This window comes from Schistosoma mansoni (genome assembly GCF_000237925.1).
Source record: "Schistosoma mansoni, WGS project CABG00000000 data, chromosome 3 unplaced supercontig 0192, strain Puerto Rico, whole genome shotgun sequence".
NCBI classification, from domain to species: Eukaryota; Metazoa; Platyhelminthes; class Trematoda; order Strigeidida; family Schistosomatidae; genus Schistosoma; species Schistosoma mansoni.
The window spans coordinates 199434-217788 of record NW_017386013.1 but is presented as its reverse complement, the minus strand read 5'-3'; the positions used below and the strand labels follow the sequence as shown (position 1 = coordinate 217788).

General features: G+C 37.3%; 1 protein-coding gene across 1 annotated transcript; it reads right to left on the bottom strand.

The window, feature by feature from the left end:
• Positions 1–1762: 1762 nt before the first annotated feature.
• Smp_006930 (beta-1,3 galactosyltransferase) lies at positions 1763–3488 on the bottom strand (the record flags this gene model as incomplete). Its single annotated transcript, XM_018791197.1, has 1 exon — positions 1763–3488. One exon carries the CDS (start codon positions 3486–3488, stop codon positions 2238–2240), a length of 1251 nt encoding a protein of 416 aa, XP_018645610.1. The 3' UTR covers positions 1763–2237.
• Positions 3489–18355: the final 14867 nt, after the last annotated feature.

The following is an 18355-nucleotide window of genomic DNA, read 5'->3' as shown; positions in this document are numbered from 1 at the left end:
AATTTAAATATCAGTAATTAGTCATCCAATTGTCTGTAGGGACATTGCAGAGGGTTAAACTATCTGCTTCTCGTTTTGATTCCAAAATTGTCTTAATTTGAGGCTTATATTATTTCTGATTACTGTCTATTCTTTTCGTGACTAGATGTAAGTGCATTGTGTGCACTTGCCGGGTCGTCGACTCACTTTTCTCTTCTTCTCTTTTACAGTTTTCACTCACTCTACTCTGTATGCTTCTCTAATGTACAAAGAACCTTCTGGCTAGACGCTACAAAATCCAGTGAATGTAAACAAATTCAAATGATTCATCTAAACCCCAGTAAATTTATTGTTGAGAAATTTCTAGTTTCAAACATAAAACATCTAAATAAATATTTGAACGGAAAACTTTTGAGTTCTGGGGACCTAGCATCCCCAACAAGAACAAAAATGAACCTGCCTATATTAGAGGACACAACAACATCAAAAGCATTGACCTGAGATTTAAATCTACATCAGCATCTTATACGGAATACATTACCATAGAGAACCGGAAGAAATGATGTCGTTAGGATATTCTTAAGCTGACTTTGAAACATGTGGTATGAATTAAAGACTGGTAAACTATCTCAAATGTCTAAATTCACTTGGTATTGTTTGCTTGTATCTACCCATTGTTGTTTAGGACTGCAATTGACCAGTCTCTTGTTGGTATATATGCATCCTGTGCGGATTGCCTCGATATTGCTTTAGGTCATAAGCTTTATAAGCAAAGATGGATGGTGGCTAGCAGTGGAATTCAGGACGCGCGTTTCGTCTTATTTGGGACTCGCCAGATGAATGTACCTGAATCTCAGAGTTGATGTTCACTCTGGAACTCGAACCCAGTACCGTTGGCTTCAAACGCCATCCACTTAGCTACCAACAAATAACAAACTCAATCCTTTCAACTTGTATGATTATTGATAATCTAAGCAAAATCTTTTACTGAGCATGACTTCTTGGAGCAAATAAACTATGATTGTCATATTATCCTTAAGTCATTGAATTAGATTTTAGGAATGCACTGATAAGCATTGGTTAAGCTTATACGAAGTTAGGCGGGAGTACACTTAACTTTGATGAAGCTTTCATTCCTCTGAATGAGAATTTCTTATAGATTCTTGGTCCCAGTCAAACCATCTCAAAGACAACATATGCGGAAAAAAAAAGTGATTCTTATTTCATATACATAAATATAATTAACAATTAATTAACTTATTTACAAATAGGTTCAATAATCGAAAAACTAAATAAAATCAGAACAGTTATGCTCGGTACCAGATAGTAGTCGTATATCTACATATAAAACTACTTGACAGATTAACTAGTTTTTATAAAAAGATCTCGATAAGATCTTAAGAGATAATGAATGACATTCAGAACGTTTTTATGTATTTCAGTTTAAGATCTATTACTCGGGCAGTGTGCTGTTTTACTTCTAGTAGTCAGATTGTATATTTGCATTTATTAAGATATTGATACTGAACAAGATGTTTAAAAAATATTTAGGTATATGAAACAGTTATTTACAAAGTCACGGATAACTGACCTTTTTACAACTCATTTACATAGTACAAGGACTCGGAAAGTTCAGCCGCCAACTTTGGTTTAATCTGTAAATTCTTCTACTTCAAAAGATTATAAGTTGTGATGGTACATTTTCCCAGTAGCTTATCTTCAGAAATAACTGTATAAAATAACGGTTTGTTCTTTCGAGACCACCCATAAAACTAGGACAAAATTGTAACTAAAAAACTATTATTTATTGAATCGTCATCTGGTATGGGGAGTATATGAAATAGCTGAAGACTTCATACCAGTAAATGAAATTTTATATGTATACACACAAAAAATCATTATTGGTTAAGTATAAATTCTTTTGATCAATAAATATATTTAGTCTATCAGAAATTTTATCAAAAGTAGTATTGGTAACGATAAGTGGGAGCATTTGAGTAAATATCAAGAATGAACATTTTCTTGTTTCATATATCAGATAATAGTAAAAGTATGTACAATTAGAATACAAATGATTAAGACAGGTGATACCCAACAACAACAAAAGGCGAATAAAAATGACAAAGTTTCCTGTAAAACTGTCTACCATTTTATCTTGACTGATAATTGGATAGATCCAGGAAGGATGATTAAAAAAAAGAAGAGAAACGTCATAAGTATTGTTCTAATAGTATAAAAGAAGAAAAACAAATGGTAAATTAAACAATAGAGTGTACACAAAATGTTGAACATTTTAAGCGGTCCCATAAGAAGAATTGTGAAACAGATTTGCCAAAGCCATGACTAGAAATCATTTCATATATCTCAGATGAATTTAAATTTACAGGGTGGAATGTGTAGACTTTTTTTAAATGCATCGGTACATGTAATAACTTCTTAAGTATTATTCCAAGGTAGACATCATCAAACCGAAGATATTTTGTGTAACGCATAGCTATATTTAATTGACGTGCCAAATTCATTGATAAAAAAAAATTACCCCCTGCCACATATGGAGGATAATAACGCGGAGCATATTCTTTGTCATCAACCAACCACTTATCGTGACTGCCGATATTCTTACGAACTGGTCCAGCATTATACCAAACATAACCACTGATCAAAAGTTTACGTAGCTCGGTGCTTAAACCTTCAATATAAGCAACCACATTTTTTGGATAGATAAAATAATCATCATCAACAAACATAATAATTGGGACATTTGAACAATATTTTACTGCCCAATTAATACCAAACATAATTTTATATGTACTATTATAATAGTGATCAAGAAAATCTTGTTGAATTATATCATGATATACATAGGACTCATTTTTTAATATGTATTTTAAACGTTCATTATTAGATGGGACATTACCAAGAAGGAAAAGATGTATGACACGACGTCCACCCCAGCAAAGATCATTACCCCATGTTAAGCGTATTGCATTTCTGCGTAAAAAATTTGATGGAGCAGATTTGATGAGAATTATTAGTTCTGGAGCTTCTCCTGTTGTTAAGAGAATGTTGTTACACTTTTGATGTTCACTTATAAGTATTGGAAATTTTGGATCATTTATTGGACTAGATGTTACAGTCAAGTTTGAAAGAACCTGTCCAACTAGTTTTGGCATATCTACCACCATTGGATACTCCAAATCATCAGAACCAGAAGAAAATGCAGGAATTATGAATATTCGATGTATGTTATTAGATGTTGACAAATTGTTTTGTTCTTTTGAAAAAGTAGGATCGAAACTCCAGTCACGAGTTAATGTGATATTTCCAGGGATCGTGTTTACATAAGCTATATCAATTGATTTAGGAACATGCTTGGCTATAGATGAGTAATTATATATGATGATTACTGGCTGAAGTATTAACGTGGCAGTGAACAGCGTAGCAGCAACTGTTACTACACTTAATCTGCAAGTTAGAATCCTATTATGACTCATTATGATCCTATACATAAAAAATATCACGAGTTTGGCAAATTAACAGCTTGAAGTAGATGGGAATAGATTATTAGCAGTTTGAAAGACAGGAAACTTGTTACCAGGTATAGACCTTAATCCCTTCAGTTCATGGCTGTGAAATGTACGCGTAGTGTGAATAATGAAGTAGTAGCTTAATGGTTAGAGCACCTGGCTTTCAACCATTTGTCTACAGGTTATAATTCAATATACCGAATTCCTTTTGGATATCTAAGTAATATTGTTACTCCTCACATTCAGATATAGTCAAGTACATAAACTAGCACTTGATAAATAAGTCACAATGTTATGCTGTAAATAAAACTGACTATTGATATGAAACGGAAAAGAGCAAGATCATTGATTAATTCGATATGATAGTCGTTTGGTTTAACATTCGTTAATTTCAGTGTGCTATTCTACTGTATTCTGAAAATTCCTGTTATACATTCGCTCGGTTTTGAAAGTTATTCGACATGAACTTAAATTCGTTTTTAAGCAACAAATATTTAAATGTAATTAATAACTACCGAGAAAATTTATATATAAAGAGTGGCTGTTTTTTCACAAAATATATTCTTCGCAGTTGTAGGATAGGGCTGATTTCCTTTCGCCCTTCCAATAGCTATCGCCTAGATTATAGACATCAGGGGCAGTATAAGTGAAAATTCCTATGTGTTTGCTGATTAAGTCGAATCTTGTGTTACTATTGCGTAGCAGCAAGCACAATATAGCTAATGTCCTACTACAAATGAGTCAACTTAGGAGTTATGAATTCTCCAGCATGAATCTCCGGAGTAATAGGAATTAAGGAGCAAAGGCACACAAAAAACAGAAAAGGGTTGTCCTTTAGACCTTTATGATCTTATTTTTTTCTATTTGACTGCCTTTTTTTTTAAAAATTATATACTTACGTCGCAAACTAATCTTTATTGGATTTCTGCGACCTACACAACTACATTTAGTGAGCTTTCAGAAGGACAAGATTTAGTTAAAAGTTATGACGGAAGTGTTTTCTACAGTATTATATATTGAATAAATTAGTGACTCACTAAACAATGATTTGTAATCCCAACCTCTACCAACTTAAAGTAAACTTAATCTTAATGCCCTGGTACGGCCGAGAGTGGGGAGAGTCCGCTCTCCCTCTCGAAATGCTCTCATATGGCCACGCGAATATATAGCCTCTGTCAGGGAAGTCCTACTCACTGCCTTCTCGTGGCGGGGGTGTTGTTTACGAAATTGAGAGGACGAAAAGCGAATGTCCGGAGCTTTAACCGGGTTGGTGGATATGGAGGATCCACCTAGGGGAGTTGGAAAACCCTGATTCCAAAACAATGGTGCATATGGGCTCCAGTATCCTGAAGGAACAAATGGCGTATGAATCAATTGTTGGTCACCGGCTACCATAGGATTGCATCTCCTTACGATGCTCCACTGCCTTGTGGACTAGACCTTTAGGTCAAAGGCTCCGGGTGTGGTCCCCTAAGAAAACCACCTGCTTCAGTTTGGGCACCTGAGCAGTATCACAACCCTCACACAAATCAAATGAGATTTGTGAGGCGCATATATATCTGGTGCTTCCTTGTGCCAATATTTATGTGTTGAAATAAATAAATAAATACCAGTGGTCTAGTAGTTGAAACATATATTCCTCAACGAAAATGTTGCAGGTTCAAACCCCTTTCTATCTGATTTGATCTAGAAAACAGGGTGATATCAGTATCATACACGGAAAATGCACAGATTAAACTGCAGAACATTTGCCATAGCCACTAATATTCGAGAAGATAAATAAACAACAAAAAGTTAATTCTGTGTTACTATAAGCAATGATGCAATCGAAAACACATGACTATTTATAGAACAATATGGAATGACAACTAATTGTGTGACCGTAATGGATAACAATTTAGTAGCTATTAACGTTCTCAATTTCGAAATAATGCTTTAATCTTTTTGGTTTTGGCATATTCTGGTTGAGTGCTTGACGAAAAAACACTTCTCAGCAAATACTATTGTTAGTAGAATTTTTAAGTAGGTATATGAAAGTGAGAAACGGAGAAAGTGAGTTTATGTTCTATGGTTTTTTATACAACAGCTGGTCAGATCAGAAGGAATGATGTGCAATAGCTGGACAGGATAAACGCTAACCCTCTATAAATCAGGAAAGTATGAGTACTAATAAGTTTTGAAGCACAATTAATAAAGTTTTAACCAAATAGGCTTTTTCCTACAATAACTGAAGAGTGTCAAAAGCCGCTGTTTTGATCCAATATATTGAGTTGGTAGGGTTGTTTTGGCTGGCATAGTGTCTCACCAGTGATTTTGACATTCTAATATTTTTTAAATTGGGAATATTATTGGTGATAGTGGAAAACTACACACAAAATATGGGCTTGAACATACAGACAAAGTCTAGCAATAGAAAATATTGAATGATATCACGTACAAATAGGAAATGAATGGGTTTTTGACACAGGAACTAATTTTGAGCCGTTTCATATCGTCTCCGATCTACCGATTTGGCGTTTTCAACAAGTATACTACGTCTACCGTGGGCATTACTCATGTAACGAAATCACATAAGAGCTTGTAGTCAGTTTTGATACGGAGTATTCTGAATAACAATCTTTTAATATATAGATGTAGATTTTACCATGGAGTTTGAGTAACTAATGTCTTCATGCCATCTTTTTAGTAGAAAAAGCTAAGGATAGCCTTGGAACTGAGAAATATAATCAAAAATTAATGGTAAAGAGATTTACATAGAACGTATAGGACTTTATTGATGGGTAGGACAAAAACCATGGAGTCCATGTTTAGATTAGAGGCACTCACTTGTCAGGAACGAGCACATGCCATAGAAACTTTTTAAGGAGCAATAGTCTTCAACGAAATCTCCCTACACGTTATACAGAACACCTTACTTGGTGCTTAACATAGTTTTACTTTGGTATTCGCTAAAATATACTTACATGACGGTCAAGTATGGCTTATGTAACTGACCAATGAGAAGCGACCCCGCTTTTATTCCTACTCATATATGTACAAATACATACAAACATTCCGTAATATTAATGAGCGGAGAAATAAAGGAGCCCTTAGTTACATACATAATCCAACGTAGACCAGTATTACGATGTCTCCTACGGATATCGTAAACAAGTAAACTTAGTCATGAGAGGTAGTGATCACTAAGTGCAGATGGCCAAAAAACAATGTTCTGGATCTGAGTGGTGTAGAACGAGTTACGACTATAAAGGATACAAATATGGTTATGGACTGAAATACACTACGATATAAGAATCTAGCGGATTAAGTAGATATAAAACGTTCATTTCTGAGGCTTTCTCAGACAAAAAAGGTCCGATGAGTTACACTTCCGAACATTTGGTCAATAATACACGAACATCGTCAATTTGGTTCATTAACGCGAGATTATGATAAATACGCTTATGACTTGAGTGTGTAGATTAATGTTTACATTAAGATTGGAGGTGAAAGAAGCTAGCAGTGAATGAAACTCCACTGACCTTTACAATTCCACACAGAACAACAATGATCTATGTTATCAGCACGGCTACTCATTGTTGTTTATTGTTAACGGCTGGAAATAAACTCAACTTTGGTTCGTAATTTCGGCAGCCAACTCAGTGACCAATCAGGATGAGGCAAGAATCACTACTTCCGCCATCTTTGTGAGCAACGGCGGTTCGCCTGCCTCGTTCTATCGTAACATTGGCAACACAGTAAGATAGAGACGACCTTTGGTTTGAAATTATTGATTAACTGATTGGTTGGATCAATACACTTATTTGGGCAGTTACAGTTAGTTAAAAGCTAATTGAGCTGGGAATATACACGTATCTCATCGGGAGATTTACTCCAACGGTAGTTCCAGACAACTGATTGAGTTGCTCACTACACTATGATTTTTTCGCTGGGATTTTGGTTTCAATGCAAAACTTAACCTTTTAGTGTGCGGAAATTCCATATCTTATGTGATCCTATAAATGTTGACGCCAATGTTTTCAAACCAGTTTTCTCAGTCTTATCTACTACTACTCAGGTCGGTATATTCTTCCCTACATGCTTACGTGCTTTATGTGGCAAGATGCCAATCCATTTTTAAGTACTTTTTTTGGATACCAGAGACTAGTGTAAGTCTATCAGGACGCTATCTGATGAGTTATTTGCACAATTCTGTACTTTGGCAGTAGTTTTTCGACCATCAACACCTTCTGGATCTTAATATGCTTCAGTAAATCTAACGAATACAATTCTATGTTGACCTCTTTGCACACCAACGACGATTTATTATTAAAAGTCATCGAAGACACTATTTTAGGCTTTCTATTGAGACCTATTGGCCAGATCATCTATAATGAGAGAAGTGTCCGCTTCACTATCTATAAAAGCCCAAGTCCAGATGATCTCGGCATATTGTAGTGATACACGAATAATAACTAACGTGTCTTCTCAGGCGTAATTTTTGAGCTTCTTAGCTCCGTTGAGCTCATCATCTTCCGTTTCTGTACATTGATAAAAGTTGACATAGACTTCCTCAACAGTGTTTTTTCCGTTCCTCCCGCTCCATGTGAAGCAGACTATGGTGCCGCCAACCGCACCCTTTAGCTGGACGTGATTTTGACGACTGACAGTTTTTGTTACATGGCTAGTCTTCAAGTAAAAGTTACCTAACTTGTGCTTAATAACGAATTCTTTCCTTTCTCTAAAATCCTTGTTTTTAAACTTCTGGCTTCAATCCAAAGAACGATCCCCTGAGCACTCAAAACAAAATAAACTGAGGTAACCATAGCCATCATGTAAGGAGATATTGTCAATAATAGTATATGCCCAGGATATCTTTGCTGTATTGCAACCAGTACTGAATTTTTTCCTTGACAACACCAGGATTTCTATTATCAATACTGCTACGTCGACTAACAAGTCGGCCATACATAGTATTAGCCATATCAGGTTTTTCATTGACAGACTCATCAGGCTTACCAATCAGAAGCTCTTGAACTCCTTTGATAATCTTATAAGCTACCTTTGGCCGCTCTTGTCGGGCTTGCGTTGTCAGTTTCAGTAGTTCTGGAGGAGTTCAATTCGTCTGTTCGAGAGCCAAACCACTTGCTTACATTTCTCGTGACAATCTTTTAAAACTGTCTGTTTGGCTCTTTCCTATGTTAGGACAACTTAACAGGTTAACAATAGCTGTGCGTGCTACAACGCGCCTTGGACCAAACGTTTCCTCAAAAAGCTTCAATGCTTTATGATAACATATCTCCGGTTCTGACATGGTACATTTAATGATAACGGCTCTCCCTTCTCCGTCACAATACTGGATCAAATAATTCAATCTAGCCCTTAATCAAATACTCTCACGGTTGAAGCAATTTTCGAAGTTTTTAACAAAACACCGGTAATTCATTGATGAGCCACCGAGTCTCAAGATCTCCTTTTCTGTCAAATACAGATGTTTTAATATTGTATTCTCTGTTGTTACCTGATTGACCGAAATCTTCACTTCCCTGGTGATGTACCTTAACTTGTTTCATTTTTTCCTCTAATAGATTTGAATAAAATATAGCTAACATTAATTCTATCAGGTGATTCATGCTGGCTGTATTAATTTTACTGAAATCACCTGGCTGAAGCTGCTTGGTCACGCATCCCCACCAGATCATTAGTGGGTACGCTGTGATACATACTTACTTGCTTATTCATGTTGCAAATCATGGAGGAAAATAAGCCGCTCAACAGCATTCTCCACCCAACTCTAGACTGGGCAATCCTATCCAGTTCTTTCCGGTTAACATTCAGCCTCTTCATATCTGCTTTTATTCCTCAGTTCAACGGAGTTTCAGTATCTTGCGTAGACAATTATTTGTAAATACTTGTACCTTTTTGATGATGCTTGTGGTAGTTCCCCAAGTTTAAGCTCCGTACAGTAGAACTGTCTCAACGTTCGTATTGAGGATTCTGGTTATGATATTGGTTGGCAGTTGTTTCGAGTTTCATATGTTCTTCAACTGTAGGAATGCTGTCCTTGTTTTGCCAATCCTCGCCTATACGTCTGTATCAGATCCTCCACGTTCATCGATGATGCTGACGAGATAAGTGAATGTTTCCACCTCTTCCAGAGTTCCTTCATCAAGTGTGATTGAATAGGCGTTCTCCATGTTGCATTTGAGGATCTTGGTCTTCCCTTGTGTATGCTGTGGTGTACAGATGCAGAGGCTGCTGCTACACTGTTCATGTTGACTTGCATTTGTTGGTGTGTATGGGATAGAAGGGTAAGATCATCTGCGAAGTCCAAATCGTCTAATTCCATCCTACCTGTCCATTTTATTCCGTGCTTCCTGTCAGATGTCCAGTTCTTCACAATCTAGTCAACCACTAGAAGAAAGAGAAAGGGGAGAGTAGGCAGCCTTGTCTGACTCCGGTCCTCACTTGGAGTGCGTCTGTTAGCTGTCCTCCGTGCACCACTTTGCACTGTAGTCCGTCGTATGAAGTCCGGATGATGTTGACGATCTTCTCAGGTACACCATAGTGTCGAAGAGGTTCCCATGATGTTCTCCTATCCACATTGTCAAATGCTTTCTCATAATCAAGGAAGTTGATGAGTAGTGATGAGTTCCATTCAATCGATCGTTCAACGACGAGCCGTAATGTCGAACGATCCTTATGAAGAATCCGAACTACGTTTGGCTGAAGAATAACTGTCTGGTTACGTAGAGACGCGCGGACCCCATTCGAAATCAGAACAAGGTGATTGGGGAAACAACGGTTCTAAATTTTATCATAAATACTAATGTACAATTTTACCTAAACAAATATTACTACTCAGTTATTCGACCAATAATTGTTCCCACAATAATGGATCTTAATTACAATAAATAGACAAATTGGTAATGAATGTAGAAAAAATTACTGTCTTATTTTATCCCTTTCTGGATAGGTCAAGGAAAAATCATTCAAAAGATAACAGTTTTTTGCTTTCTAACACAAAGTGTTTTCGATCCTGGAAAAGTACTCCAATGCACAGTCGAAATGCACTTTCTCAGTCAACTCAAGCAACACACTCAAGGGGGGGAACAATCATTATGGCTGCCTCCAAGATTAAGTAATAACTAAAACAACATAAATACAACTCAGGAAGAAACATAAAAACCCAGTAATGGCAAAAGAAGAGTAAGAAAACTGTAATAAAATAAAATATTAACATCGCACTTGGCATAAAAAACACTAACAAAAATGTACAACTAGAGAAACCAATAAGAATAAGTTGCAAATGTATTCATGGAGGGATTTTCATACACAAAAGTTTTAAAATGGATCTTAAACCTTACAGTGTTCCATTTGTTGATCTCAAAGTTGGGCGTCTACTGAATTTTTTGTCCGGTTCAGCAGCACTGATGAAAACCTTTCCTGATACTGACAGTAGTTTGATGCCTTCATGCTTTTCATACTTGTTCAAATATCTTTTCTTTGGTGTCATGATGAGGTATCCTTCCTTCCAGTCCATCGGTGCTAGTTGTTCCTCCCAAATCTTCCTGAGTGGAACGTGGAGCATGTTTGCAGCTACTTTCATGTCTGATTTTAGTGCTTCGACTGGTATACGCTCAGATCTTGTGCTTTCCCACACTTGATCTGTCTGATGGCCATCCTGATCATTTTGATCGTAGTGTCGCGATTTGGTCTGTGCACGATCGATGCTTACAAAGTCCTCCATGGTAGTTTCTTCTTCTTTCAGTGGATCCTGTAAGACTTGGAACCTGTTGTTGAGAGTTATCTTGAATTCGTTGAGTTTGTCAACATGTCGAAGGAAGGCTGTATTGAATCTTTGTAATACTGTTTCTCCAGTTGTCCATTGCTTCTTTAGCTTCAGTTTCATCTTGACAACCACCAGGTGGTGATCTGAAGCTATGTCAGCTCCTCTCCCGCTTCTCGTGTCTTCCACTAACCTTGTGAATTTTCTACTGACTCAATTATGATCTATCTGGTTTTCCATGGTGTGGTCCGATGATATCCATGTAGCTTTGTGTGGAAATATAGTGAAACATAAGGGATAACAACGATCCTTAGGATTTATTTTTATACGATTAGGTTTCCGCTTGATGCGATGCGACCGCCTTGGGAGTGTTTTTCACGTCTTCTTGTTATTCGGGTCCTCTTTAATTTCATTATCTGACTCAGTTAATATGTTTAACGGTATATCTGACTTTGTAGTACTTCCTGTCTTCCACTTTTGTCTTGCTGACTGTATCTAGTTTGCGTGTCGCACCGATATCTTTTGTCCAACGTTTACCTCATAGATGACTTTCTTTTTTCTCCGGATTATGATGCCAAACTTCCAGGTTGGCTTTACTCCCTGGAAATCTCTTGCTATTACTGCTTGTCCCACACTAAACCTTCTGGGTAAGGCACCATGTCTTTTGTTGAATTGCCGTTCCATTCGTTTATTTTTGCGGAAACTGGTTCTATGTTTTGGCTTCATTTATTCCATAGGTATTCTGATCTTTCCTCCTGAAATTCCTTCTGCCGGACTTTCTTGATTATTTGTTGCTGGGTTGGGTGTTGCGCAGTAACTTAGTAAAAATCTTTGAATAATATCTTCTATTTATCCTTCTACTTCTTCTTGAAGCAGTGCTCTTTTAAATGTGTCGACGAACCTCTATACTAAAGCATTGGACTGTGGATGGTTTGGAGATGTCTTGATATGCCTAACGGCATTGGCGATGCAGAACTTCGAAAATTCAGCCGACGTAAACAGTGGTCCACTATCGGACACCAATATATCGGGACACCAGAAACAGCTGAATACTTGTCTCAGTTTTTCCACAGTAGCTTTTGTTGAGACAGACTTCATGTAGTGGACTTCTGATCAATTGGAGAAGGCATCAACGACCACCAAGAACTGTTTTCCGGTAATAGAGCCGGCGAAATCCACATGTGCTCTCGACTACGGATTTTTCCCTGTTCCACACCTCTATATTTCTGTCTTGCGAGGCGCGTTTATGGCTTTTGCACATGCAGAACATCTCGCGCTATATTCTTCGATGTGAGCATCGATATCCGGCCAATATACATAACCACGTGCAAGTGCTTTCATCGGTGCTACCCGTGAGTATGCAGAGCGCAGTTCTAACATCGCCTTCCGGCGTATTCTTGTGGGCACAATGACTCGATTTCCAAACATTACGCACCTGTCCACGAGTGATAGGAAATTTCGTCGGTGAGCATAATGTTCAATGTTTTTGCTGTCTATGAGGGTTGGCCAATCATGCCCGAGTTAACTTATAACCCGCTTCAACTCGCCGTCTTCTTGAGTATAGCGTTTTATGTCTTCAGCGGATAATGGTGTTGTTCTTATAGCGACTTGCGTTATTTGGTGGATATCTTCCTCCAACGATATCGTTGCAATAATAGAATCTTTCATTATTCTAATTCGCAATTAGTCGAGATAAAACATTAGCTTGTCCAAACTTTTCAGTTGATTTATATAGAATTCGGGAATCATAAGCAAGTATTGTAATAGCTCAGCGTTGTAATCGATTCGCTGTATGTTCAGGAACACCTGACTTCGACCCTAATATAGATAAAAGTGGCTTTTGATCAGTTAGAAGTGTGAATCGACGACCATAAATCATTTTATGTAATTTTTTTACCGGAAAAACTATAGCTAATCTTTCATTCTCAATCTGACTATATTTTCTTTGAGCTGGGTTAAGAGTTCGAGATACATGGGCAGTTAGCTTTTCTTTACCATCAGGAAGCTATGGCTGACAACAGCACCAATTCCATAGTTGGAAGCATCAGCGGCCACAATTATTTCAAGATTACGATTTTGATGAGTCAGCAATAGTTTAAAAGATAAAATCCTTTTTATTTCATCGAAAGAATGTTGGCATTTCTTTGTCCAGTGCCATGTTGCATTAGCCATTAAAAGTTAATTTAATGGGTGAAGCAATTTATACATATGGGGTGCGAAAATACTATAGTATCCAATCATCCACAAAAATGAACGAAAGGTTGTACCATCAGTTGGTCTGGGCATATTTTTGATAGCATTTATATTATCTGGATCTGGTCGACGACCATCTTTATCAAATATATATCCAAGGTATTTAACAGACTACAGCATAAATTCACACTTTTCTTTTTGTAACTGAAAACCAGATCGCGATATTTTAGTGGGCACTACGTCTAACCGACGCATAAGTTCGTGAGCAGAAGAAGCAACAACTATAATATCATTCAAGAAAACTGCTACACCTTCGAGGTTAGACAATGTAGTATCTATTATCTGTTGGAAAATTACTGGAGTAGGCCTTACGCTGAACGGTAATCGGTTAAACTGATGGAGTCCGCTGTGGGTATTAATGGTCATTAACCCTTTTGAATCTTTGTCAGCCTCCATTTGTAAGTAAGCTTCGGATAAATCAAGTTTAGATAAATAACGTCCACTGTTTAGTTTTCTAAATAAATCTTCTGGCAAAGGAAGTGGGTATGAATGATTTTGTAAAGTGTCGTTTAATCCTGTTGAAAAGTCTGCGCATAGGCGAATAGCTCCGTTCGATTTCTGAACTACTACAATTGGTGCTACCCATGCCGAATAACTAGCCAGTTGAATAACATCGAGTTTCTGCAGTCGATCTAATTATTTGTCAAATGTATCGATGGTTGCATGAGGAACTTGACGTTCTGGATAAAATATAGGTTATACATCCTGTCGTAAGTATAAATTTGCCTTCCCAATAGTGCAGCAACCCAATTTATTCTTGAACATGTTCTTATGTTTCTGCAAAAGGTCTTGTATCGTTAAAGCTGTCTTAGTTATATGAAGTATTGGTGTATCTCGAGGACTATTTGCGCATTTCATCGTGCATATTTCACTCAGTGGTACATCCTATAGATTCAGTTTATCTGTCCAATCTATACCAATAAGGTCTAAATCATGCCTGTGTAGTGACCGGCCAGTCTCGATAAGAACACGATTGGAATAATAGAAACAATTATTATTATTGTAACCAATTGTACCAGAGATTGTTTTACTGTATTTGTTTAACTGTATCCGTTTCACTTCTTGTTCCATATACCGCCTGGTTTGGTTCGAGCTTGCTCACGCACTGCTTGTTCGCTTGTACTCTTTGGCACGTCTCGGTATTATTTCGATACCACGAGATCGCCAATAAATATACTTGATCTGGACTAGTAAAGCCTTCTGGTTTACGGGCTATCAAGGGAACCAAGTCATATTTGTACGCGTAATCGAATAGTAGTGGTGATCATAGTCCGTCCACGACTCGACATCCACTACACCTGTTCGTTAAATAAGAATTTCCTGTGAAGCAGTTATCTCGAAATTTGACAGAGCATTTTATGATTTCAACAAGCTTTAAAATATCTCCGGATGCATTCCGTGCAGTGTGCTCAGTTGGTAATACTCGCAAAAAACCAATTTAATTCCATGTTTGTTAAGAGATCAATGTGACTTGTGATTCAGTATCTAATTGCAATTGAATATGAACACCACTTGTCAATAATTTCACACACCTTTTTTGTCTGCTTTGCTTAGAGCCAGTGTAGAATGCCCATTAGGACCAAGCTCCTGTAAGAGCAATCGGACTTTCTTTAAGTCATCCACAGCAGCGAATTCCACTCGGAAAAAAATTTTAAATTCTGCCGAACGATGCTTTAGAATTGTGGCCATTGTCTGCATCGAAAATAAATTCTGGAACTGGATTGAGATATGACTCTATGCTTTTATGTTCTGGAATATCTTGTTGGATAGATAGTTTCTCCAAAAGTGTTTTCAGGAATTTCTGTTGAGAAGCTAACTGTTGTTGTTGTTGCTGCTGCTGTAATAATAACTGCAACTGTTCCAAAGAAATCGCCATTTTTTACAGCAAATAATAATAACTCCAAAAACCACTGGCAATTATTATAGTTTATTTACTTCCAAAATCACGTCACCGACTTTTGTATATTTTTTTGCCAAAATCCTCGACGCCAATTTGTTGTGATTCTGTGTCCGGCTTCTTTTCACGTGATTTATCCACTAGTCGAAGTACGACTTTTCCAATCTTAACACTGTCCCAAAACAATGACGTTCGACCGGTATGAGTAGTCTAGCGCCTTTATCGGCCCTATGTCCGCCTAGCCCTTTCTATTAAGTCCAGAATACCAATGACAGCTTCTGCTATGCGAATGATTTGTTTCAAGCATACTAGGTTTACATACCAGACAGACCACACCATAAAAAATAGAAAATAATATTTGTACACGATCAAGCCAAATGTGGCTGCAAACGTGGAAGACAGTAATCAATAAACTGAATATATTTTGGGAACAGTAAATCGTATAATAATAATTCATAGGTCAAAATGAAGCTTGTAATAAGATGAATATAGATATACACAACCTAGTTAGTCAACAGTTAAACAATAAGAAACTATGTAGAATAATCGTAAATTAATAGGTTCCGAAAGTTACCCGTGCTTATGTCTCCACCTGGATATAACAGTTGCTATAATTGGTGGGTTCATAACACTGGATAACATTCATCATGGTTCCCTCCTTCTTTGTTTTGAAGGAAGCTTTGATGATCCTGGGTCCATGAGACTCCCATCCGATAAGTGCATTTCGTGCTTCGTTGGATAGAATTAGAGGAACTATCTGAGTGTGTAGCATTTTATTCTTCGTGGTCGTAGTACAGAAGCACCTCTCTCGAATCTATCCTTTGCTGTCCAGCTTGGGTCCAATGACTTTCACTGATTTCGAAAACCGTCAAGTTGTATCTCCTGATTTCCGCTGTTATTTGACTGGTCCTTCAGATTTCTCACTTTGTCCGAACATTCTATGTACATATAAAAATTTTTGCTCTAGTTGTTAGAAAGGGCTTTCACCATGAAGCTTCATAGTTTTTCCAAAAGTAGATCTGTAGAAGTTTGGTCTACTTAGTCATTAGTACCGCTCTAATAATAGACCTAATCCTAAAATTATAGTTTTTTCATGATGTGACTACCTAATCTATAAGATCTTACGTGGAATTCCCACCATTTTCTACACTCACTCGTCCTATCGTGTGATTGTCAATATATGCTGCAGAATGCGTTCAGTCTGGAGATAGAACAATATATTTAATATGAATAGAAGAGATGAGTTAAACAAGAATGACCACGCTATAGCTGAGCCATGCTATCTGATGAGCTGAATCAATTGTAATGATTAAGAGTATTTGAATTATAGTATAAACTGGTAATCCCAGCAATAACGCAATTTTATCAAGAAGTATTAGATGAGCACGAACAAATACACTGTATTTGGAGTTCAAAATCAAAACAGTCATCAGTACAAGGGGACCATTAATTCATTCAGACTCTACATTAATGTTCTCGCGTCCTCCGTGGATGACCTTCTCTTCTTGTCAATTGTTGAATATAAGTCGTTCCAGTAATTGTTTGCTTGACTTCAAAAGTCGTGTGGTTGGTCCAATGTCACTAGAGATCCCTCAACTCCCAGGACAGGGTTTAAATGGTTCAAAATGTTTATTCTGATGAGAGTTTTTTGTAGTAAGGTTGTCTTCTACGGGTTGGGGTTAGTGACATTTCTCCCAGCCTTCCTACTTTATCCGCGAATATGACTTGAACTTGCGGTACGTTTAAAGTTTGCGTTACGCTGACACGGTCTTTATTATAAAGTGTTTATATAACGTTAAACCCTAGTTTATAAATCAATAATAACTTTCAATTAATCCTTGAAAAAAATGGTTCGACTGACACGAAAACGAGCTCGAAAAAGTCCCATTTCTTCAGATATTGACAACTCTGGTCTTACCTATAATCCATGCTCTGCAACTCCTGTTGCACCAGATAATAGTGGGAGTGGACTTATTCCACACATGTTGCTGGATGACTCTATGTCTAAATTAATAATGAGTTCTAACTCACGAACAGATGGTATCGATCTTATTAAGAGCGAATTAGCCGCTGTCTATAAGCAATTAAGTGATATGCGTTCTAAAGTGGAGTCACTTGCGGGCTCTTTATTGAAGCATGATGATCTTAAACTAGAACTAAAGACACTCTCACCCCTTCGACTGCTGTTGTCCAAGGATATAGTTACTTCTGAACTCGAAGACAGGATCAAAGTAGAATCCGTTATTGACTCGATAGCTAGCGAAGTCACCAAGCGAATAATCTCACGAAATAACGTGATTATATATAATATACCGGAAAAAGTTGCCATTAAAACTGTAAGAAACTCGATACTAAAGGCAGCTAACCTCCAGGACAGTCCATGCCAATGTATCCGACTTAACAAAAAGCATCAAAAATACTCGTGCCCTATCCTGTTTAGATTCGATTCCCATTTATTGGCGGAACGTTTGATAGAATCTGAACAGCTAGTCTGTGCGCATACGAAGTTTAAAAACGCTCGTATAGTCTCAGACAAAACCACCAATCAAAGATTAACACAAAAGCGTACCATAAACGAAAATGACATTGTTGAGGTCACAACAAATGTGATCGCGCCAGCAGCTGAACCCACAGGTGCAGCTAATTTATCTCATGTTAGTCAGTGTACTGATATACCAATGCAGTGTGTTGGTTTGCCTCTCATACCCCTCGTCGCCTTAGATAACCAGGACATATCTGATGGAGACTCTAATGTCATTCTTTCCAGTGTAATATCGGAAGCCCACAACCAAACACCTGATTCTATTGTGAAGGCTCATAAAAACACTGCTAAACCTAAAAAGAATATACCCATTAAGAAGAAAGTAAATAAAAAACCTAGTTCTAAACCGATTACCAAAAATATTTCAACTGCTTTACCAAACAAAAGTA